This window comes from Acinonyx jubatus, chromosome C2 (assembly GCF_027475565.1).
Source record: "Acinonyx jubatus isolate Ajub_Pintada_27869175 chromosome C2, VMU_Ajub_asm_v1.0, whole genome shotgun sequence".
Classification (NCBI taxonomy): domain Eukaryota; kingdom Metazoa; phylum Chordata; class Mammalia; order Carnivora; family Felidae; genus Acinonyx; species Acinonyx jubatus.
In genome coordinates, this window is record NC_069384.1 from 80,657,021 (window position 1) to 80,681,851 (window position 24,831).

At 39.9% G+C, this 24,831-nt stretch overlaps 1 protein-coding gene and 1 long non-coding RNA gene across 4 annotated transcripts in view; one reads left to right on the top strand and one right to left on the bottom strand.

The window, feature by feature from the left end:
- Positions 1-24,831, bottom strand: part of LOC113599859 (uncharacterized) — a 58,939-nt gene that overhangs the window by 4,478 nt on the left and 29,630 nt on the right. The window contains exon 3 of the long non-coding RNA XR_008297773.1: positions 8,592-9,125. This is a non-coding gene — a long non-coding RNA (uncharacterized LOC113599859). The remainder of the gene's footprint in view (positions 1-8,591; positions 9,126-24,831) is intronic.
- The window catches only part of LIPH (lipase H), a 43,786-nt gene continuing 22,547 nt past the window's right edge, over positions 3,593-24,831 (top strand). The window contains exons 1-4 of one of the 3 annotated variants that reach the window (XM_053221124.1): positions 3,697-3,838; positions 16,525-16,808; positions 20,498-20,865; positions 22,091-22,199. In XM_053221124.1, the coding sequence (XP_053077099.1) occupies positions 20,578-20,865; positions 22,091-22,199 (397 nt within the window). In that variant the 5' untranslated portion in view covers positions 3,697-3,838; positions 16,525-16,808; positions 20,498-20,577. Of the gene's footprint in view, positions 3,839-16,524; positions 16,809-20,497; positions 20,866-22,090; positions 22,200-24,831 lie in introns of all 3 variants that reach the window. The other 2 variants (XM_027061263.2, XR_008297772.1) reach the window with 2 other exon arrangements.

The following is a 24,831-nucleotide window of genomic DNA, read 5'->3' on the forward strand; positions in this document are numbered from 1 at the left end:
ACCCTGGCTTCAAGTTAGTTTATCATTTCCCTATGCATCCATCCAAACTGGCAATCCACACTTCTTTTATAACTCCAAGTTTGTTCCCTCTGCCTGAATTGCTTTTCCTCTACTTTCTTCACCTCACAGTCTCCTACCTAGTCTTTAGAATCCAGCTCAAAAAGGATGTCCTGTGTGAAGCTTTTTCCCCGGCCCCTCCCCGTGGGATTCCCAGCAACTTACTGCTTCCTCCTCGGTTCTATGGAAGGTGTATCCGTAACTCTATATCAGTATTACTAGTATCATTAATATGTCTGTCTCCTTGTGAGAAGGAGCCATCCCCTATTGTTTCCTCATTATTTTTCTAAATAGAAGCTTGAGAAATGTTCAATAAATGAAGGAATGAAGACATGAAACAAATACATGGATTAGGGGAAAGTTACCCTGATCTCCTTGTAGAAAATGAATCAAGGAAACATTTATTTCTCCAAACGTGGACAGCTAGTGAGATTGTGGGGTCACTGAAGCAGATGAAAGGACAAAATTCTATGTGATAGTGAGTCATATACCAGCTTAGAGCATTAAACCAGGGTAAGAGAGGACATAGGTCACCTTTCCTGACAGCTGAAGCCAATGAGAGTTATAAAAACACCTCCCTTCAGTTCATTACACTTCCATACCTGTTTTTCCTGTCCACGCATTTGGAAGCTTGCCTGCCCTCTTTCTAATCTGCTCTCTGTAGCGAGCGATTTCTAGGTTAAGAAGAAGAAAAAAAAGCCAATACATAATACTAAATTGGAAATGAGGCAAACTGTGTTATTCTTGAGTTGTGATCATTTTTCAGAATCATCGTATGAAGAAGATTGATGATGGTGATGAGAAATAAAGACATGGTTTTCCTCAGGATACCTTTGAGTAAATGTTAACATTCAAATAGTTATGAGTTACCCCATCTTTTGGAACTTTGAAAAACTTTTAGTTACTTTTTAAATGTTCATTTATCTGAGAGAGAGAGATAGAGAGTAAGCAGGGGAGGAGCAGAGAGTGAGAGACACAGAGAATCCCAAGCAGGCTCTGTGATGTCACCAAACCCTGAGATCATGACCTGAACTGAAACCAAGAGTAGGACAGTTAACCAACGGAGCCATGGAGGCACCCCTAAAAACTTTTATTTTGAAATAATTATAGATTCACGGAAAGCTGCAAAAATAGTACAGGGATGTCCCATGGACCCCCAGTCAGTTTCCCCCAATTGTAACATCTTACATAACTAGAATGCACTATGAAAGCCAATAAATTGACATTAGTACAATCTACAGATCTTATTTACATTTACCAGTTTTACATGCACGTGTGTGTGCGCGCGCGCATGCGCACGGTTCTATGCAATCTTATCACCTGTGTAGATTGCTGTAACCCCCACCACAAGCAGGCGACAGAACCAATTCACCTCTCAAAGATTCCCTATTCTCCAATTCTCCCTCGCTTTCCTCTCCCTCCATCTTTTGAAATGCTTTCTGTTTTTTCATATTTGATATTTCTAACTCTGTCTTCTTGAGAGGATGGGTCCTCCCGTTGATACCTTGTGCTATTTTGAACGCTGGAAGTAGAAAAGCACAGACAGCTAGGAAGTTGTAGGAAAACTTGTGTGCCTACTGGCAGGAAAATCAATACTAACACAAAAAGGCCTCCCAACAGAAATTATTCTTATTCCCGTAATTGGCTGGTTTCCAGGAAAATGTACATTGGCTCTGTCTAGATAAAGACTTGGCGTGGTACTAAACTGATAGGAGCTCAACAAATATTTATCAGACAAGTACACTGACCCAACAGTGCATTCCACAACAGGTTCCTAAGAGAATGTGGAACAATTCTCCATTTGTTCCAGAGGGCAGTTGTTACCAAACCAGTAAAGCTTACTGCAAATGGAAAACTAAAAAAGCTAGCAGGCCACCTATTTGTTTTTCCTATTTATGTATCCCTAATTTATTTCTCCAGCAGGAGACAAAAAAAAAAAAATACACTACAGTACTGACTAAAGTCATTTACCTAAAACATCACTGCTATCAGGTGCCCTCCATTCCCAAAATGCACCTGACCCTTCTTCTCAGCACTGTGCAGACTGCCTTCTGACAGAAGGGAAAGGTGTAGACTGTGTAACCACTTAAGTAACATAGTTACCAAGTGCTGAGTGAGCTTACCTTGGTAGCAGACTGTAAGGCTAAGAACTTTACTCATATTAGCTCATTTAATCCGAATAACAGCCCTGTGAGATACCTGCTTTTGTTTTCCTCATTTCACAGTTGAGAAAAGTTAAGAATGGAAATGTTTTGCTTCAAGCCACACAACTAGTGAGTGGAAGATGTGGGATTTGAACCACTGCTAGCGGGTCTTGGCCTTCATTAGGTCTGAGGTGTGACACAGAATCCATATGCAATACTCTGAACCCCCCCCCCCCCCACCTCCAGCAGGGGAAATCTGATGTACTGATTCTTTGGGAAGCACTGCTGGAATCTACTTCCTGCAAGGAATCCCCTGCTATTCAAAGGGGATGCAGACACAGAAAACCGATAAACTTCTATGAGAGATAACTTTGTTTCATAAATGTGTATTTCAGGTAGACAATGCTAAATGACTAGTGGCTTTTGCCTGATGCCCTGGATAACAATGTATTCTTTTTTTTTTTAATTTTTTTTTTAACATTTATTTATTTTTGAGACAGAGAAAGAGCATGAACAGGGGAGGGTCAGAGAAAGAGGGAGACACAGAATCTGAAACAGGCTCCAGGTTCTGAGCTGTCAGCACAGAGCCCAACACGGGGCTTGAACCCACGGACCGCGCGAGATCATGACCTGAGCCGAAGTCGGACGTTTAACCGACTGAGCCACCCAGGCGCCCCACAATGTATTCTTTAAATTGTTTGCGTCTTTCTTTATAAATGCATGTTTCAGCTCATCAGACCACCGCCCCCCTCCCCTGCTCCCATCTCCCCCCCCCCCCCCCCCCCCCCCCGCATAAGCCTGAGTGACTGTTACAAGTCCTTCCACCAGAAAGGTGATTAAATTACCTCATAGCCAGGAGAACACAAGTTCAGTTACTTCCAACACTGAAGTGGATGGATTCTGGCAGAACTCTCTATTTAAAGCTTTTGCATTTAATTTTCCTTTAGAAAGTAGGAGGCAAGGGTGAGGGAGAGATAGGCTCTGGATAGGAAGAAATAAAAATATGTATAATGCCATAAAAATGTTCCTTTAATCTGAAGCGTATCTGGACATATACAGGTATATGAATGGACTTAATGAAATATTCTTAACAAAATATAAAGACTGCCTGATGAGGAATGCGTGTGTGAATTAACATAAAAAGTAGTTTTGTGGACACAGACCAACAGGATACTCATTGATTTGTTTCATTCACAAGAACAGGGAGGCAAATATCTCAGATCACACTTGATTTCAACATACCAAGCCAAGCCACTAATAAACCGCCCACAAAGAATGAAACTATTTTGAACTCGTCATTCTACAAATACACATTATAATATTAAGATATGCATAAAATTAAAAAAAAAAAGATGTAAATAAAATTGTGTAAGGTAGAAAGTACTCGACCTTCCACTGAAAAGAGGAGGAGTCAAATATCCTGAAAGGGTTGGGACCCGCCTGCAGTCCCTCGGGAACTTCCTGTTGTCACCACACCTCTGGTGTAGTTATCTGCGCTCCCTCTGAGCAAAGCCCTCAGTGGAAACTCCAAGGCTCTGCAAAGGAAATTATTCTTGTGAATGTGACACACACTCTCTCCAGTTTCCATATGCTGAGATTATCCTTCTTCTTCGGTTTGATCTGCTTGGTGAAAACAGGTAGGTCATTTAGTGAATGGTTTACTTAATTATTTAAAAAATATTATTTTATATTGTCACTTTGCATTTTATCAGCCCACTCCCTTCAGTGGACTTTTTGAATCTTACTTAGTCATTGTGAAGGAAAGAAGATACGGATTAAATGAACTTTCTAATCCTGAAAATTTTTTTTTCAGTAATGAAAGAAATTATTATTCCTTTGAATTAACTTCTTCTGATGTATGAAAAATAAATGTGTTGGGAAATCTAAAGGTTATTTTCTTTCATAGTTAAGTTTTCTGTGCCTTTCCACCTCTATGAAATAAAATCATTTATGTTGTAGAAATTTTAAGTTTTGTTTTATTATAATATCTAACACATAGAGGATAGGTTTTTATAAGCTTTCATACACTGAGGGTTTATTTAAATTATCTTTTAGGAAAACATAGTTTTATTATGTAAACCCCTTGGAATTGTGTCTAGCATATTGATAACTTAAAAATTATTAATGATAATGAATAAAAATTAAAACAGTGATGTACAGGGGCACCTGGCTGGCTCAGTTGGAAGGGCATGCAACTCTTGATCTCTGGGTCATGAGTCTGAGCCCCACGTTTAGTGTAGAGATTACTAAATAAATAAAACAGTAATTTACACAGCAAGATAACAAAAATAAAGTGGAATGCTGTTTTATTTTTATTTTAATTAATTAATTAATTAATTTTTGAGAGAGAGAGAGAGCATGAGGGGGAGAGAGCTGCAGAGCAGAGGGAGAAAGAGAGAGAGAGAGAGAGAGATTGAGAATCCCGAGAGAGAGAGAGAGAGAGAGAGAGAGAGAGAGAGAGAGAGAGAGAGATTGAGAATCCCAAGCAGGCTTCACGACCCAGAGATCATGACCTGAGCCGAAATCAAGAGTGGGAAGCTCACCTGACTGAAACCCCCAGGACTACCTGAAGTGAAATACTTTTTAAAAAGAAACTCAACACTTCTCAGCCTTCTTAGGAATCCAGTTCTTTTTCACATAGTTTATGGTAAAAAATTGGTACAGTTTTTTGAAGGGAAATGTGTTACATACAGTATCCGTAAAAATGTTTATGCCATTTGAACTACTAAAACCATTGCTGAGAATTGATTCTAAAGAAATGGCTTTTGAAAGGAAAAAAACTTGGGGCGCCTGTCTGGCTCAGCCAGAAGACCATGTGACTCTTGATCTCAGGGTTGAGACTGCAAGCTCTACACTGAATGTAGAGATTACTTAAATAAATAAAACTTAAAAAAATAAGAAAAGAAAAGAAAAAAACTCATCTAGGAAGATGATTCTAACTATGTTATTTATAATAACTTGAAACTAGATATAGCAGAAATGTTTCTACACACAGTAATGGATAAAGTTTCAACTTTTTAAAAAATGTAGACTTTAAGATTCTGAAGCTATGCAGAAAGTGCAAACATGTTTATAAAATAATGCAAGTAGACAAAACAATTCACATTTATAAGTCAACAAAGATAACAGCTATGTTAAAATCATGTATGTATGTCTGTAGATAAAGTTTAGGAGTGAAATGGAAAAATTAAACTAGCTGTATTAGGATTTCAGGCTTATAAACAAATTTTTCTCAATTTGTGCTTTTGAAGCTGATTTAATAGTAAATTAAAATTATGCTAATGATGATATTTTTCACCAAAAAGTCAACCTTTTAAGAAGTGTGTGTTTATAATAATTTTTAAATTTAGAAAATGAACATAAATTTAGAGATAGTTTTAGGAGAGTGGAACTAACCCTGACACAAAAGCCTGATGATAGTTTGTGGGTACTTTCTTTGAATCTCGCATTATGTATCTCTACACATAAAGTTGGAACTTAATGTTTTTGTGATCTGCCTTTTTACTTAACATTATCTCATCAGCAAAGTCTTTTTTAAATGGTTCTAGAAGACTTACTGCTGAATGACAGAATCTAAGGAGAGACACAGCACAATAAACTTCTGTAGCTAGAAGGAAAAAACATAATTATAGCTGTAAACTAAATTTAGATTTCTCAGTCTCTGCAAAACCATGAACTTGCAACTTCCAGGAGAGAGGGTTTGAATGATAGGCACCTGATAGTGGAAATTATTCATCACAAATACATCGACTTTTTGTTTTTCCCCTTCTTTAGCTTGCCGTCCAAAAATCAACAACTATTAAGATGTGATTCTGAAATGCAGAGAATATAGGTCATTCACTTTTGGAAATCTTTGTTTTGCTCTAACCTTTGTGATATCATGGCAGGAATATTGGCCGTAATTTTACCAGCGAATAAAGCAATCACTAGCAAGCTCTAGTGTGCACCAGAATCGCCTGGGAATTTGTTTAAAATGCAGACCACCTTCAGAGATCCAGACTCGGTGGGTCTGGGGCGAGAGCTTATAATCTGCATTTCTTCTAACAAACCCTCTGGTTTTTCAGCTGCAGGTGGTCCAAGGAAAAAAGTTGATAACTATTTTTCTAAATTAAGGCTGTTGTCATAAATATATTTTAAAGTTACTCTTCTGTCAATATTTTGGCTTATGGCAAATTTGTATAAAACTATGTAGGTATTTGCCTAGGGGAAATAGCTTAGTGCCCAAAAAACAGAGAATTATTTCCTCAGATTTGAAATCCTCTACAGATAATTTATAACTCCATTTTTGGTGTGTGTGTGTGTGTGAGAGAGAGAGAGACACAGAGAGACAGAGAGACAGAGAAAGAGACAGAGACAGAGAGAGACTCCTTCTCTGACAGGGAGACAAAGGTGAGTAAGGGGGTGGAGTGTGAATGTGCATATTTATGCACATGATTAAGAGAAGAGAGTGAGGAAATCTAGTATCTCTTTTGTTTTCTCAGTTGTATTAAAAAATGCTGGTGGTTCGAAGCAGGTATGTCCAACCAAGAGAGCATTTTGCCCATATACTTCTTGCCTATAGTTATTGGGGTAAAAAATAAACAAGACGGGCGCGGGTGGCTCAGACGGCTAAGCGTCCAACTCTGGCTCAGGTCATGACCTCACAGTTTGTGAGTTTGAAAGCCCCCACGTCAGGCTCTGTGCTGACAGCTCAGACCCTGGAGGCTGCTTCAGATTCTGTGTCTCCTTCTCTCTGCCCCTCCCCAGCTCAGCTCACATTCTCTCTCTCTCTCTCTCTCAAAAATAAATAAACATTTAAAAAACAAACAAACAAACAAGAGATACTCCACCAGGTTTGGCCCTAGTCAACTGTGAATGTTTCTGCTGGGGAGCAAGAATTTCCTGTCCCCTTCAAAGTGCTTCTAGCAGGTCTAAGAATCAAATCGACATGAGACAGATTAATAGGAGAAAATCAAATTCCACACAGACATGGAAATTCCAAAGACAGGCAAGATGAAGCATATCTATCATTCTCAGCTAAGGAGAAGGTAGGGGTTTAGGAATGAATTCACAAGAAATGAATTCACAGGAAAATGAAAAAGAGTTAAGTGTTTGGTAAACATGTTTGCTGGACCAGTCAGAAACAATGTGACACAGAGAATTTTTATTATTTTATTTTATTTTGTTTTGTTTTATTTTATTTTTTTATTTTAGAGAGGGAGTGTGAGGGAGAGGAAAAAAGAATCTTTAGCAGGTTTCATACCCGAGTTCGGAGCTGAAAGCAGAGCTCCATCTCACGACCATGAGATTGTGAGATCCTGACCCGAGCCAAAATCAAGAGTTTCACACTTAACCTACTGAGCTACCCAGGACATACAGAACTTTGATCAAAGAGGCCTTGCTAGGTTACTCCCCATCTACCACACCTAGTTCATAACAGAAGGGTTATCTATGGTGATAGCTCTCTTCCTGGAGTAGGTCTTCTATCTAAATCCTTTTAGGGCGTTGAGGGGGAGAGGTAAAGAGCTTTTTCAGAATCTGCTGGGTTTTGATTGTTTTGTATCTGAAGATAATCTTCATGCCTACGTGGCCTGTTTGGAGGCAGCCTGCCCTTGGCCCCTACACTTCACCATCTGGCTCAGAACAGGTTTTTGTGTTTTTGTTTTTAATTAAAGTTCATTTATTTTATATATCTATATCTATATCTATCTTTCTATCTATAGAGAGAGAGTATTAATTTCCAGATTTAAAAAATATAATAGAATTTCATGGTAGATAGATATTACTCCCCTCCCTCCCTTCTACTTCTGTTAAAAATAGGAGTCCAACTCATATTCTGATCTCTCCAAGGCAGTATCTGGCCTAAAGGGATTTTCATTTCTGGGACTTTTGGAAATTACTTCAGAACATTGTTTTCAGGCAAGCATTAAAATGTGCTCTAGTGTGGGTTGCTGGAAACATGCTGGCTTCACCAATTAACATGTGGTGAGCTGTGTCCCAGACACTGATGAGTACCCATTGCCCAGAATGCAGAATCCTCAACAGTGTATCCCTTAACCTTGGTCTCAGTAAATATTTTCAGGAAAGATCAAGTCAGTATGCCTGACTGTGGACCTCAGTTCTAAAGAAGGTATTAGCACATCTGTGTCATGCTGGGGGGTAAGAGAAATGATTGCTTGAGCAAGCCCCGGAACCCAAAACTTGAAATAAAAGAAGTGTGAGTCAGGGCCACACTTGTTTCACTTCCTGACTACATACCATGCATCAAGATTAAATTAGGTGGAATTTCACGCCCATCGCTTGGGTTTGGTCACTGGACTACAATTCCCCAACCATAAATCTGAGAGAAACTGATACTTTTCTTTCTAATCAGTTGACCCAGCCACATTGAGAGGCTTAATAGGAACCTACCTGTGCTTACTGATTCTCATAGAATCTCAGAACTTTCTCTCCCCTTGCCCACACATACAATTGCTTCATCAGTGGGTTATTTCTGTCTACAGTTCCATCTTCTCTTTTCACTGACAGCTCTTTGGATCTGAGTCAGGAGCCTCTGCCTTTTTTTTTTTTAAGCCTCTGCTTTTTGTAGAAGTTTTCCCCCAGTCAGAAATGTGGGAAATGAAATCCATCCCAAAAGCAGGTAGAAACTAAAAAGCTAGAAAACTGTGTGTGACACCAGAACAGCATGCTCCAGGGCAGTAGGCCTTTTGAAGATAAAGCAAAAGTATCCCTTGGAAGCTTCATCAGAAAAGGAGTGGGGTTGTCAGTGATCAATCAGAGGGAATCACACTTTTGTCTCCAACTGGGACTCAGATGAAACAGGACAATCCAGGGAAACAAATGTCTGTTTAGTCTCTTGTATCCTAAATAAATACAGCCAGTGGTTAAAGGTTGGAGATGTCCTTCCAATCAAGAGGGCGGTTTGTCTATCCAGTACAGTTTTCTCTGGCAAAGATAAAACAAGATAACAGCTATAAGTAGTTCCTAAGCCTGAGAATAAGAGTAGTTTATTTTGCACAGGAACAGCCACAAACCCTCCTCAGAAAGGCTGACTGAAATGGGAGTTTTATTTAACCTCCAGTGGTACAAAATGGAGGTCCATCGGGGAAAGAAAATGAAGCTTGTTTTGATATTGACACAAAAAAAGAAACTTCTGCCCAGTTACCTCCAAAAGACTTTTCATCTTTTCACTCTGAAAAGTTGGAAATTATAGGAACCATTTCTTAAAACAGTTGTATTGAGATATAATTCACATACATGTAATTCACCCATTTAAAGTGTACAATTCAATATTTTTACTACATACACAGATATATGCAACTCTCACCAGTCAATTTTAGAACATTTTCATGACCTCCAAAAGGAACCTGATACCCTTTAGTTATTGCACCCCTGTGTCCCCATCTCCCTTCATCCTCCAGCCCCTAGCAACCACTGACCTACCTACCTTCTGTCTCTATAGATTTCCCTATTCTGGATATTTCATGGGAATGGAATAGTATGATTTATGGCCTTTGGTGACTAGCTTCTTTCACTTATAATGTTTTCAAGATTCATCCTCATTGTAGCATATTGTTGCAGGATTTTTTTACCTCAATACCCGGGGTGCATTGAATAGCCACTTCGAAGAAGGAAGAGGAGGACACAAAATGAGCAGCAGGAAAAAGTTTATTAGAATATGATATCAGAAAGGATATTCGAAAGTGAATGCCCACAGCTATAGGCAAGGGTCCTTGTTTTATAAGGTTCTGGTCAGCCCTCCCATCTCTACCCACTTGTTCCTTCTTAGGTCCTACCCTTATTGGCTTGATAGCTCTAGGTGCTGGGTTGTCCATCCGGATTGGTTCGATTCCGTTGTATGAAGGGTGCTCTATGGCCATATCATTCCTGTGGGTCATAAGTTTTATGATCTACTACTTATTTTTAGTTAGGTCTTTAGTCAAATTCCAGAGCGGAACCTGAGGGGGAGTAGGTGCGTCTGTTACATTCTTAAGAGGAACCTTATGCCTGAGGGAGTTTGCTGTGGTCAGATATTCCCAGCATTGTTCCAAAGTATGTGTTTTTCCCCACCCAGGGACCTCAGGTTCTAATTTTTCCCCCTCTGCCTAATGAATCCTACCTATCTTTTCTTATCATAATATGGAACTATGAATGTTAACTAAAGGATATTTAATAAGCCAAAAAAACCTGCTTAACATAAAGGTGACAAGACATCCATTTGGTCAACATTTTAATTCTAAGACTAAAGTATGATTATGTTCAGATCTTTTAAATAAAATTAAAAGAAAATTTTAATTTCTTGCTACATTAATTTTTTGAGATTTGGGTTGTCTTTGGTCAGTAAGACTCCCCTGGGAATTTGTTTTCCTAAATAGAAGCCTCATGTCCTTTCAGACCAGCTAGCTTGCAGATCTTAGAATTTTGTGTCCAAAAGGAATGCAAGAGATTAGCTAAATCTCTAAGGAATGAGGAACCAATCTCTCAGTGTGAGAAAGGGGATGGCCCAAATAATTTATTTGTTTTGTCTTGTTAATGACAGAGCCGGAACCAAACCACGTTCTCTGACCAGGTAGAGCACTGTTACTAATATGCTTCCCTTTTCCAAAATCCTTCCAAAATGATGGAAGGAAAGTAATTGGTACTTACTGAGCACTTGCTTTATAGCAAATCCCACACTAAGCAATTTACTTATATTACTTTATTTAGCCTTCACAACAACCCTTTAAGATCAGTACTATGCTGGGGAGCAAGAATTTCCTGTACCCTTCAAGGTGCTTCTAGCCAGACCAAGAATCAAAATGACATGAGACAAAAGAAAATCAAATTTAGGGGCGCGCTTGGGTGACTCAGTCCATTAAGTGTCTAACTTGTGATTTTGGCTCAGGTCATGATTTCAGGGTTTCATGGGTTGGAGCCCCGTCTAGGACTCTGAGCACTGGCCTCAGGGAGCCTGCTTGGGATTCTCCCTGTTTCCCTCTCTCTCTGCCTCTCCCTGACTCATATTCTGTCTCAAAATAAATACATAAACTTAAAAAAAAAAAAAAAAGGAAAATCAAACTTAATTTAGTACCTATGGAGAATCCACACAGACATGGAAATTCCAAAGGACAGTCAGGCAAAATGTGGTATATATGTCATTCTAAACAGAGGAGAAGCAGGTATGGGTCTAGAACATCAAAAGGAAGAAATGAATTCACAGGAAAATGAAAAAGTAAATATTTGGTCATCGTGTTTGCTGGGCCACTCAGAAACAATGGGGTAGAAAGAATTTTGGTCAAAGATATCTTACTAGGTTCCTCCCTGTCCACAGTACCTACTTTATAACATAAGGTAGTCATCTACGGTGATAGCTATCTTCCTGGAACAGGTCCTCTATCTAAATTCTTTTTAGGCATTTGAGGGGGAGGTAGAGAGGTTTTCCTGAATCTGCTTTTTGATTGCTTTTTAACTCAAAATAATCTTCATGCCAAGTAGCCCATGTTGGAGTGGACTGCCCTTGGCCCCTGCAACTATTAACCCAACTCATCTTCCACATCATCAACAACTATTAATTTTTAAGCATTTACTGTGCACCAGTGAATGTTTGCCTAATTAATTAATTAATTAAATTCTTTCTTTCTTTCTTCTTCTTCTTCTTTTTTTTTTTTTCTTTGACAGAGAGAGGCAGAGAGAGAGAGAGAGAGAGAGAGAGAGAGAGAGAGAGAGAGAGAATCCCAAGCAGGCTCCAGGCCCAGCTAGGAGCCTGACCCAGAGCTCAATCTCATGACCATGAGATCATGACCTGACAGAAATCAACAGTTGGACGCTTAACTGACTGACCCACCAAGGCACCCTGCAGCTAATGCTTTAGATACTTCATAGACATTATGTCTATTTCTCACAACAATCCTGACAGCAGGGCTAGGATCAAGGTAAAGTCAGTGAGGCACTCACCAGGTGCAAAATTTAAGGGGATAAGGGACACCTAAACTCAATAATCAAGATAAATTATATTTATGATTTTAAAGCAATAAAAATTTTATCTTTCATGATATTTTAATGCAATGTGCAAATGCTATTTTAATATTTAAGTGATATTTTACTGCAAATAATAATATGAATATCATTAATAATGCATTCTCACAGTGCATAATAAAATGATTTGGATAAGTGATACTTTTTTGGCATAAGTGATATTTTAGTGTAATGTCTTTGAGAGATGAAAATCCATACAAATAAGTCAATGATGAAAAAAATCAAAATTTTAAATAAAGATAGACTGTTTTACAACTCTGTGTTATTGTATAATGGAAAAGGTCATTTCCAATCAGCCAGCCATTCCTGGGCCTGTGCCATGTTCCTTTCCTTGCTAGGTGGTTTGGTTTATGAGAGTTAACAATGATATATAAACAGACTGAATAACAAAGGGCTATATCTATGATCATGGTTTTAAGTTTACTTATTTATTTTGAGAGAGACAGAGTGAAAGAACGAGCTGGGGAGGGGCAGAGGGAGAGGGGGACAGAGGATCCACAGCGGCCTCTGTGCTTACAGTAGAGAGCCTGAAGCAGGGCTCAAACTCATGAACGTTGAGATCAAGACTTGAGCCAAAGTTGGATACTTAACCAACTGAGCCACTCAGCTACCCCTATGGTCCTGTGTTTTGACTGACTGTAGAGCTTTTACAAACTTTTCCCACTGGTTCAAAATCTGGGAGGATATTTTGATAAGTATATATATAGTTTTTTCTCTTTTGCCTCAGGCTCAATATGGCTCAACAGAGCACTGCCTGACAGATTGGCATTACTATGGTCATTTTACACATGTGAAACTGAGGCTCAGAGAGGTTAGATAATTAATTACCTGAGGTCACATAGCTAGGAGGCAATGAAGTTGACTTCAAGTCTAGATCTGACTCTAAATCCGAGCTTCCAAATCGGATTTGGGTATTATGTTTATGACATTAGACCAGGTTGGCAAACTTTTTCCATGAAGAGCCAGATAGTAAATATTTTCAGCTTTGTGGGTCATTGGTCACTTTTACAATCACTCAGCTTTGCCTTTCCTTATAACAGGAAAGCAGCCATAGACAATACATAAATGGTCACGGCCAACTTGGCCTATGGGCGACCATGCATTAGATCATAACAAAATACTTCAGGCACAAATATGTTATTTCTAAAGATGTTCTATCCAGATTTCTTTGACATCCTATCCTACTCTACTCTTATCTCTGGCTGCTCTCCATAGCAGTCTGAATTCCTCATTGGATAGGAGATATCACCCATCCGATTGTTATTTTCCAATTGTTAACAGGAACTGGCACTTCAGAGTAATTGAATTTCAAAATAAGCTGAAGAGGAAAGGCCATGTTTTTCCGGCTTCCAATAAACTCTAATAGAAGAGGTTAAGCTTTAGAAACCAGTTTAACATGTTCTGGGTTACTTGGTTAAAGGCTCTATTAATAGTACTTCTGAGTAAACTTGACTTTGTACCAAAACAACACAATAACCAAAAAGAGGTTTGCTTTCTGAATTATTTTAGAAACATAAACTAGAAATTAATATATAAAAATAACTATATTTATGAGGGTAAAGCAATTTAACAAATTTGCTATTCACAAATATCTAGTCCTTGCATGCCCTCCAAATTGTCTGAGAATTTGGGACCCAACAAGTCAAGTTCCTGCTGTAGGTGCTGGGGCACAATAGTAGACAAAAAACAACACAGCGCTTACCCTCAAGGAACTTAAACTAACTTGTAACATGTCCAAAATAAACTTAAACTAATTTGGAACATAATTCCAAATTAAGATAAATTTATGTCCAAAATAAGATAAATTTAATATTTTCCTTTAAAATGTTATTAATTCTTGAGGGGAAAATAATGAATAACCTTAGGTAGTTTTAAGCAGAGAACATCAGAAATGGAATGCATAACCCATTTTTGTTTGTGTATTATTTTGCAGAGCCTATCACCTGCAGACATATTTTTTACATAGTTTCAGTCATAATGCATGTGTCACTTCATACTCCATTTATGTTATAAACATGACATCATACACTATTTGCAGCGTTCAGATGGATCATTCTGAATGACTGAATAATGTGTTAACAGGTTGATATTCGCTTCTTCACACAATGTTTATTGGTGCCAACTCTAAGCCAGACTCTGTTGTTGGCACAGGGTATATACAACAATGGATAAACAGATCAGTTATCTTGCAGCATCTACACGAGCAGGGGAAATTATTTCAGAACAAAGAAAGAATGCTTCAGGCGTGTGGTAGGAAAAAAGCAAGTAGCATATAAGGGACAAAGTTCTCTAGAGTGGAATTCAATATAAGAAGAAAGTAGAATAAATAATAAATCCTGGGGGAAAGAATACTGTTCGAAGCCAGGTCGTCATTTAGGCCTAGGAATTCATTTATGGATATGAATAAACTTAGGAACTATATTACCCATTAATCCTTCTTGAAAAGGCAGTAATATTTAAAAATAAATATTTAAGACTCTACGTATTGATGTATCCACAGAAACAGAGTTTCTGTTCTATTTACTCAGAGTATCTATTCTACCTCCTCATTTTCTACCAAGAAAGACAAGAAAGTTTAACACACGTTCCCTTTCACACCTTATCTGTTCCCTCCTTTGGAACATATACACACATTTTTTAAACATGTTTATTTATTCTGAGAGGGAGGGAGGGAGAGAAGCAAGTGGTGGGTGAGTGGGGTGGGGGGGAGGCGGGGGCTCAGAGAGGAAGAGAGAGGATCCCAAGCAGATTCCACACTGTCAGTGCAGAGCCTATCACTGAGCCAGGCACTTCTATGGCCTCCACACCAATTATGTCTGTTAGGCCAATAAATGTGAACTCACCTATTTTGTTTAAAATTTTTTATTTTTTTTTATATTTGAGAGAGAGAAAGAGACAGAGTGCGAGCAGGGGAGGGGCAGAGAGACGGAGACAGAATCTGAAGCAGGCTCCAGGCCCTGAGCTGTAAGCACAGAGCCCAATGTGGGGCTCGAACACCCAAGCAGTGAGATCATGACCTGAGCCGAAGTCGGATGCTTAACTGACTAAGCCACTCAGGTGCCCCTCATGTATTTTGTTGGAAAGCGTTCTCAGATTGCGCCATAAAATAAAACCCAGCTAGATGCTATATGAAAGATCCCTTAAAACACAGGGATTCAAAGGTTACAAAGGATAAAAACACGGTAGGCAAATGCTAACAAAAAGACGGTCTAGTTATAGCTTGTAATATTATTTGGTGGAATTCAAGGCAAATAAAGCACATAAAAATGAAGAAGGATATAATACCTGAAATATTAAGTCTAGGTAATAAAAGTAAAAATCTATGAAAATAAAACTTAATAGTTTGGGAACCTGAATTTGTCCTTCAGTGTAATGATGTTATACTTTGCTAAAGGGATCTTCCATTCTTAGTATTTAAATACATTATTTCACGATGACGTAAAAGAAGATTCTTGATTCCCAGACCAGGTGAAACTCCCTGTTTAATCCTCATTTTATACCATATCTCTTTTAACATGGCATATATCACAAGTTGCAATTTCATACTTGTTTGTGTGTTTTACTTCATTAATGCCTGACTCTCCCTCTAAAATGCCGCCTGACCCAGAACCTAGGAGAAAGTAGACTCTTGTTGGATGAATTGCACATTTCTTCTGAGGATGAGAGAAAATATATATAAAGCTGTTATAATATTTTGTACTGAGAGAAAGGAACGAGGAAATCCATTTTTCACTCAGTACTTACAATGGGCTTTTCCAGAGCCCAATGCATGCATTGAAAAATACATGATGTCAGAGTGGTTCTAGCAAATGAAAAATAAATATCAACTTGTTCCGGAGGCTCCTGGGTGGCTCAGTCGGTTAAGCATCCGATTTCAGCTCAGGTCATGATCTCACAGTTTGTGAGTTCAAGCCCCACACGGGGCTCTTTGCTGTCAGCACAGAGCCTGCTTTGGATCCTCTGTCCCCCTCCCTCTCTGTCTCTCTCTCTCTCTCTCTGAAAAATAAATCTTAAAAAAATCCACTTGTTCTGTCCTTTTTGCCTTTCAGTAACTGTCCGTTGTAAAGGGTCTGGTAAAGGCTCAGCAAGTCAAGGAGGTTGGCTGATCTGTTCTATAGACATGAAATGTGTGGCGGATTTGCTGAGAAATAGCTCTGGCCCAAACTTTACGACTCTTACCTGAGCCTTCCAATGACTCAGATATGTGACTTCTGACACACTGGCCTAATATTGCTCAAAACAAACAGATCTCTTCTTTGGAAGGGAATCTCTCCCTTCCCCAGTATGACCTCATTTGTGATTAATCTGAAAGCATTCCTTTCTGGGGCAGGTAGGTGGCAAGTGAAAGATGCCATGATTTCCCCAGGCCACCTGGTGAGTCAGTTACACAACAAGGAAAAAAGCCCAGTTTTACTGATGGCTGAGACCAAGAGGCTCAGCCCTACCTCATGACACCTCCTGTTCAGTAAAATGACTAATTAAACAGTCAATTATGTGCTCTGGGTCTTGCTCTACAACCACCAGACAAGTTTCAGTCCACGTTCTCCAGGAGCATGCAATCTACAGGAAGAGAAAAATGAAAGAGGCCAAGAGATGGAGAAAATATTTACATAGGTGAGTGAGTAAGTTCTGGCATTTAAGGCACAACATAGTGACTGTAGTTAATTATACCATACTGTATACTTGAAATTTGCTAAGAGAGTAGATCTAAAATGTTCTTGCCACATACACAAAAATATGTAACTATGTGGGTGCATTAACCTTATTGTGGAAATCATTTTATAATGTACGCATATATCAAATCATCATGTTTTACCCTTTAAACTTACTCCAATGTTACTTGTTCACTATATCTCAATTAAGCTGTGGGAGGGGGGAGGACAGACAATTGTAAGCATGCCTCTCTGTATATACTACTTGCCAGTGTAGAGCAAAAGGAGGAATATGTGAGTTTGGGGCTCAATTTTTAACCAGTATTTTCTAGGGTGAGGGATTTCAAAGCCTCAATTTTTAACCTTCTATTTGAGCTTCTTCTGCCTCTTCTATTTTGGCACTTCATTCATTGCTGAGTATCCAGAGCCTCTGCAAGAAGTTTTAAATAAAAGAATACATAGGGGAGCCCGGGTGGCTCAGTCAGTTAAGCGTCTGACTTTGGCTCAGGTCATGATATCATGGTTCTTGAATTGGAGCCCCACGTCTGACTCTGTGCTGACAGCTCAGAGCCTGGAGCCTGCTTCAGATTCTGTGTCTCCCTTTCTCTCTGCCCCTCCCTACCCCCCCCCTTAAAAATAAATAAACATAAAAAAAAGCATACACGAATGGACCCAGGTTATTAAGAAAGGGTAGAGGTGTGCCAGAGTGGCTCAGTCAGTTAAGCGTCCAACTTCGGCTAAGATCATGATCTCACAGTTTGTGAATTAGAGCCCCGCATCGGGCTCTGTGCTGACAGCTCAGAGCCTGAAGCCTGCTTTGGATTCTGTCTCCCTCTTTCTCTGCCCCTCTCCTGGTCTCTCTCTCTCTCTCTCTCTCTCTCTCTCTCTCTCTCTCTCAAAAATAAGCATTAAAAAAAAAAAAGAAAGAAAGAAAGGGCAGAGATGCCAGGATGAAGTCTGTTCTGAGGCTCAGAATGAGGGAAGAGCAATTCCTGGTTATGTAAATATAGATTGACTGAGAATAAGGGCCCAGGGCAAATGGTTCTTAAATTTCTACTGGAGGAAGACACAGCAGGTGTTTCCCAAGGTACTCCTGTCTCCTTTTGGCCAGTCGCAAGTCAATAGTCTTCTTCTTCTATGCCCTCCCACGAAGAATGGTCATCCATAGGACCTTGCCCCCTCTACTGAATAGCTAAAGGACCATCTCCAACTTGCACCTAGGGACTGTTTGTTGCTCCACTTCACCTCCTTCTGGACTCTTCTCTCTCAGCCAAGTAGGATGTAGGAGAGTGTGCCCTAATAGTTTTAAATCGTTTTTGTAATTAAAACAAAACAAAACAAAACAAAACACAGTTTTCTCAAACATCATATTGTTGGGTCTGCATGCCAATGTTGACCTGAGCTTTCATTTGATTGAGATTCATGATCACGGCCTTATACAATGTTGTAAAAGTAACACTTTATTTCAGTACTCAAGGACCCCAAAGCCCTCCTTCCTTCCTAACTCCTCTTTCAAGTTGCATCTTGATCTTTAGTTAATTTCCAACTTCCTGTTCCCTTTCAAGCAGAAGATTTAAGCATTCTTGCCTACCTTCATTTTCTGATATCAGAACTCGCAACCTCCCTCCTGCTTTGCATGCTACTGATACGGCTCTTGCCCTTTCTTTTTCCCTTTTATTTAAGCTTTTCTTTGAAAATAATTTTAAACTTACAGAAAAGCTATAAGAACTTTTTAAAAATACACAGAACACCAATAATCCTTTACATGGACTCACCTACTGCTAACATTTTGCTACAAATGCTTTATCATTTACTGTCTCTCTTTGCCTCTAATTTTTTTTTTCTGAGCCATTTGAGAATAAGTTGGCCATTTAGTTATAAACACTTTAGTTGTATTTCCTAAGAATTCAGATTTTCTCCTACAAAACCACTATATAGTTATCAACCTCAATTAATGTAACGTCAATACCATAATTTTATCTGATTTAGTGTTCATAGCCCAATTTTGTCAATTGACCCAATAATTTCTTGTATAGCAATTTTTTTCTTCCATGGCAGGATCCAGTCTAAGACCAGATAATTGCACTTATTCATCATCCTACCTCTTCAGTCTCCTTTAATCTAGAGCATTTCCACAGTCTTTCTTTGTCATTTATGACATTGATGTTTTTTAAGAATAGAGGCCTTTTTTATTTTTAATTTTTAAAACTTTTTTTCTTGAAAGAAAAATTTTTTTTTTGGTGCCATAAGCCCCCTTCCCTGGCAGCCTGGCCACAGCTACATCACACCCAGCTCCTACAGGTCCTTTAAAAAAAAAAAAAAAAAAAGAATATTCCTCATTTTGTGTTTGTCTGGTGTTTCCCCCATAATTAGGTTCAGGTTAATACATTCCCCACTGGAATACGACAGCAAGAGGCACATGTGTCCATCTGCCCCTCAATGGTAATGTTTAGTTTGACAACCTAGTCAAGGTGTTGTTCCATTTCTCCATTGCACAGTTACTACTTTCCCCTTACTCATTAGCAGTCTGTGGGAGGAAGTTTAAGGAAATACAGATGTGCTCCTTCTCAAAATAACCACCTCCTCAGTTTAATTCTTGCATAACCAATTTATTATGATGGCTGCCAAATGATGACTTTCAACCCCGGCGTTCACTCCACATTTACCAGCTGGCATTCAGCACTATACCTTAAGAGTCCTCCTCTCTCTTCCATTTATTTGTTTCTTTGCTTGTTTATCTTGTTTCTTTGCTTGTTACAGAATCGTGGATCCGTTGTTTCCCTAAAGGTCTATAGTTCATTACTGTCCTTAATTATTTTATGCTCAAATTATCCCAGATCTGGCCAGCAGAAGCCCCTTCAGGCTGGCTTTTTAGGTCCTTGTGACATGTTTTTAAACACTCGCTTACACTCTGCCACGACAAGATGTTCCAGCTTCATCATTTGCTTTTCTCCACCTCATCCCCAACCTTTCTCCTAAAGCCATTCTTAGAGCTTACTCAGCAGGATGAATGCTAGAAGATGGTGCTTGAGGAACAAAGAAGGATAGGGTCCAAGAAGGCACCGTGGTTCAACTGTTCCAGATGCTACTGAAAGGGTCAGGGCAAGGCACATCACGTTCTCCACTGTTGTCCCAGGCAGGTGCTCTAGACAAGGAAAGAGGTGTTTGGACCATGCAGATGCAGTTACTGAGACCTCTACTAGGTGCTGGGCACTGTGAGGGATACATGGATTACAAAACACCATTCCAAGGAAGTGGGCCAGCAAGATAGACACACATGTACGTAAATATCCATTATGCACCCCTGAAAGTGTTTTCGTTTTGCTGTCAATGAGACATACACAAGGTTTTGGGGAGTTCTGGGATGAAAGAGTATTAGGGCTGGGAGAGTTGGAGGAGGCTTCATTGGGGTGACTTTTGGATTAGACCTTGAAGGAGAGTAAGACTTGGAAAAATGGTTTTCCTGCTGAAGAAGAAGTCACTACTTATGTGTGCTGAATAACGTATGACTTTGCAACTTCATTCAACTAGATCCAGCCTCCTGCTGGGTGCTGTAAAGCACAGAAGGAACTCCAGTGAATGTAGGGCAGCACTCTTGTTTGACGCCCAGCTAAGGAAAGAATTGTCATGCCATCTAATTTTTATTTTCAGACACAGATGAAACATGTCCTTCATTCACCAAACTGAGCTTTCACAGTGCAGTGGTCGGTACAGGACTAAATGTGAAGTTGATGCTCTACACCAGAAAAAATCTGACCTGTGCACAAGTCATCAACTCCACAATTTTTGGGAACTTGAATGTGACCAAGAAAACCACCTTTATTGTCCATGGATTCCGACCTACAGGCTCCCCTCCAGTTTGGATGGAGGACTTGGTACAGAGTTTGCTCTCTGTAGAAGACATGAATGTGATTGTTGTTGATTGGAATCGAGGAGCTACAACTGTGATATACAACCATGCCTCTAGTAAGACCAGAAAAGTAGCAGAAGTCTTGAAGAAATTTATCGACCAGGTGTTGGTAAGAGAGCATTCTCTGACATCATTCAGGGGCAAATTGAAGCTGGCCCATTATCTGGAGATTTAAAACCAAGAGATAGCTGCAGTGAACAGAGGGACTATTTTAAAAACCTGAATAAGCCCCAGGGAAGCTAGGCGGAACGCCTAGAGGGAAGGCCCATAGATATGGTTGTGCAAGTTGTGCACTGCACATCTAAGGGAGCACAGCTGTCATTGTACACGTCACAGATCTACATATTTATTATGATATTGTCCCACCAATAGCAGTAAAGTGTCCTCAGGAAAGGACATCTTTTCCTAATTCACATAAAGGTGTCTTACGGGTCAGAGAGATTTTTGTCTAGGGGTTTTCTGGCTTCACTGTAGAGAGATTCCTCATCTTCTATAACTATTCCTTTTCCTAGAAAAGCCTAAGATTTACTGACCAGATTATCCAAAAACCAAAACCGATGAACATGGTCTGAAGAGAGATTTGTGTGTGTGTATGATTTATATTTTTAGAAGACTCACAAAGATTAAATAGATCTTGAATTTTATTTAGTGATCTATCTCATGAATTGCCCCCTTTATAAAAAACAACAACAAAAAAGTTACTTTATATCAGTACTATTTCAGAGAGAATTAGGTCAGGTGGCCACTGTGGCCAGAGGCAGCAGAAGTTTCACAAAGCTTTCCACTTAAGCCGCAGCCTTAAAGTGAATATTAAAATGACTCACAACAGGCTGTCCCAGCAGACTGTGGTCAGTGTCGTCCCCCACCGCCACCCCTTCCTTTCCTTCCTTCTCTCTCCACGGAGAATTCATTAACTGAGCCAGCCTGAAGATAAAGGAGTTTATCAAAATGTTTCTTTGCCCTTCTCCTCAACTGGGAGGGATTTAAAGATGTCTCAGCTTGGTTTCTAGCAGAAGCATGAATAGAGACACCATGGCATAAAGGTTAAGGCACAGGCGTGGAGTTGAACAGACTGGTTTGACTCCTGCTCTGCCCCTCCCCAATTGCCTGATATTGGGCAGGTTACTTTGACTCTGGGCCTCAGTTTCCTCATCTGTATAATCAAAGAAGAATGTTTACTTTGTTGTGACATTTAAATGAGCTCATAGATACAAGTTGCTTAGAAATGTTTCTCCAAAGATGTGTTTTCAAAGTCAAGTTTAGGCAATTTCTCCAAATGTTGTCAACTCCATGGCCCCTCACAATTTATAACGATGGACCTCTTAAAATTCCAGGTAGAAGGAGCTTCTCTTGACAACATTTATATGATTGGAGTAAGTCTAGGAGCCCACATATCCGGGTTTGTTGGAAAGATGTACAATGGGCAGCTGGGAAGAATTACAGGTAAGGTTTCCTGCGAATGGACATGGGGTAGTTGGCCTGGGCGGGATGTTCACTGGGAGATCATGATGCAGACAATTCAAGTCTTTGGGTTCAAAGCCAGCTCTTCCAATTACTTAACCTCTCTGAGTGTGTGTGTGTCCTTTTGTGCAAAGGTGAGGCCATGATAATACTGACCTCAGGTTATTATTTAATAAAATATGTGCAAAACACAGTAAGTTGTATATGCCATAGAAAAGGTTGGTGGTAACTTTATTTCTCTTATGGTTAGGAATAACAGCTATGTCCCATGGGGATTTGATCTGTGCTGTCCAAACAGCGATCTTCCTTTCATTTAATCTAATATAGCCTGAACTACATACCTAATATGTTTCCATCCCCAGGCACAGCTGGAATCTCATGATAGGAAAATGAGACGGGAATTTTGATAGAGGGGTTTACTTTCTGAATATCAGCTTTCAGGACAAAGCTGAATGAAAACTCAGAAACAGCAGGTGAAATCCCAAACAAAGGTTCCTTTGCTGGGTTCTCTTGCCTACTGCTCCAGTAACTTTCCACAGCTATAGAGGATGGGATGAGGGAGGCTTTCCGTTTCAGAGACTCAAGTCTTCTCCCCCCATTGATACCCTTCCCAGAATCCATTCTTACACACAGAGAACTATTTTCAATCTAGGAAATCCAGAGGGTAGTAGACAATGAGGAAGAAGAGATTCAAACCAACTATACTTGTGAGGTAAACTTTTAGGGCCATTGTTTCTAAATGTGCTTCCTGGTACCCCTGGGCAAGTCATTCTCTCTCTCTCTCTGTCACATGCGCGTGCGCGCACACACACACACACACACACACACACGCACACACACGCGTGCGCGCGCATCATGGGTGTCTCCTTTAGCCCTGCTACTTGAGGTCACATTGTTCTGTTTTTCCTGGATTTTTTTCTCTCACTTTCACACCAGGGGCCAAGGCCTCCCTCATCTTATTTACCTGCTTTCCTCGGGAGGCAAAGCGCTTTTTTACATTTTTCACATTATTATTTTTATGTTTTAGAATGCAACATGTCCTTTTAAAAAATTTCATTTCCCTTATGGGATCAAAGGACAGGTAGCTTGAATCTGCTTGTGTCCCTTATCTGTTGGGAACTCTTCTTCTGGTGGGTGGGACTCTCCCTGAGAGTATGTTAAGAACCTGAACTGCTCTCCAAAGGAAAAAAAAAAAAAAAGTCCTGATTTTTAGTGTCTGCTGATCTCCATGGTCTGAATACTCTCACCACTGCTGATTTCAAGCTACCAGTCTGACATTAATAACCACAAAGTTTGGGAAGAGATGAGCAAAATCTGCCCTCCAGTCCTGGGCCTGGAAGGCTCCAGCCCACCACTACTTCATTCAGTCTCACCCCCAGCTTGGTTCCCAGCAAACCTGCTCCCATGACTATTGTGAATGTGAGTGCAGTGTAACCTGCTTTCTGACCGTGGAAATTCCCCAAGCCAGTCTGCCTTCCACTCTGGGCCCACGTGGCCCAGACTCAGCTAATGGTCCACAGCTCAATTTTCTGTGGCCCCTGACTTTCCCATGTCCTTCAGATTCCTCATCCTCTCTGATCCCCAAAGTTAAATTTCAGCTGTTCTCCAGAGCGGCTTCAGGGGTGAAGTGTTCCCCTTCTCTGCTCACCTTCCACCACCTTTTCTGACTGGGTTCACCAGATTGTAGAGTGGGAACTTGGTCTGTTGCCTAAAGATGAAATTCATAGCCAACTCCCCCAATTGGATGGTTCTGCTTTTAATTATCTGGCTTGTAATGGCGGCTTTTTTCTTCCATTTCTCTTTCTTCTGACATTTTGTTTTTTCTCTCCAGGCACATCTCCTGGTTTCTCAGTAACTTCTTAGTTTTTCTTTTTTTTTTTTAATTTTAAGTAGACTCCCTGCCCAGTGTGGGGCTTGAACTCATGACCTTGAGATTAAGTCTCATGCTCTACCAACTGAGCCAGCCAGGCACCACTATTTCTCTTTAGCTTCTTTAGCACAAGATGGCAGAGCATAAGTGGATTTTAAAATATTCCAAGTACCTACATCACTTGATAATATATTACATTTGCTTCTCAAACTTAAGGGTGTAAAAAAATCTCCTTAGGGGTGCTGGTTACAATGCCAACTTGCTGAATCAGCACTCTGGGGATGGGGTCCAGAAGTCTACTTAAAAAAATTTTTTTTAATGTTTATTTATTTTTGAGACAGGGAGAGACAGAGCATGAATGGGGGAGGGTCAGAGAGAGAGGGAGACACAGAATCGGAAGCAGGCTCCAGGCTCTGAGCCGTCAGCACAGCCTGATGTGGGGCTCAAACTCACAGACCGTGAGATCATGACCTGAGCCGAAGTTGGAAGCTCGCTCAACAGACTGAGCCTCCCAGGTGCCCCTAGAAGTCTACTTTTAACCAGACAATGCAGATGGTCTGAACACCATACTTTGAGAAATGACCATAGAGCTATGCTGCCCAATATAGTAGCCACTAACTAACTACATGTAGCCACTGAGCACTTGAAATGTGGCTAATGCAAACTGAGATGTTCTGTAAGTGCAAGATACACACTGGATTTCAAAGACTAAGTAAAAAGAAAAGGATATTAAAAATCTCAATT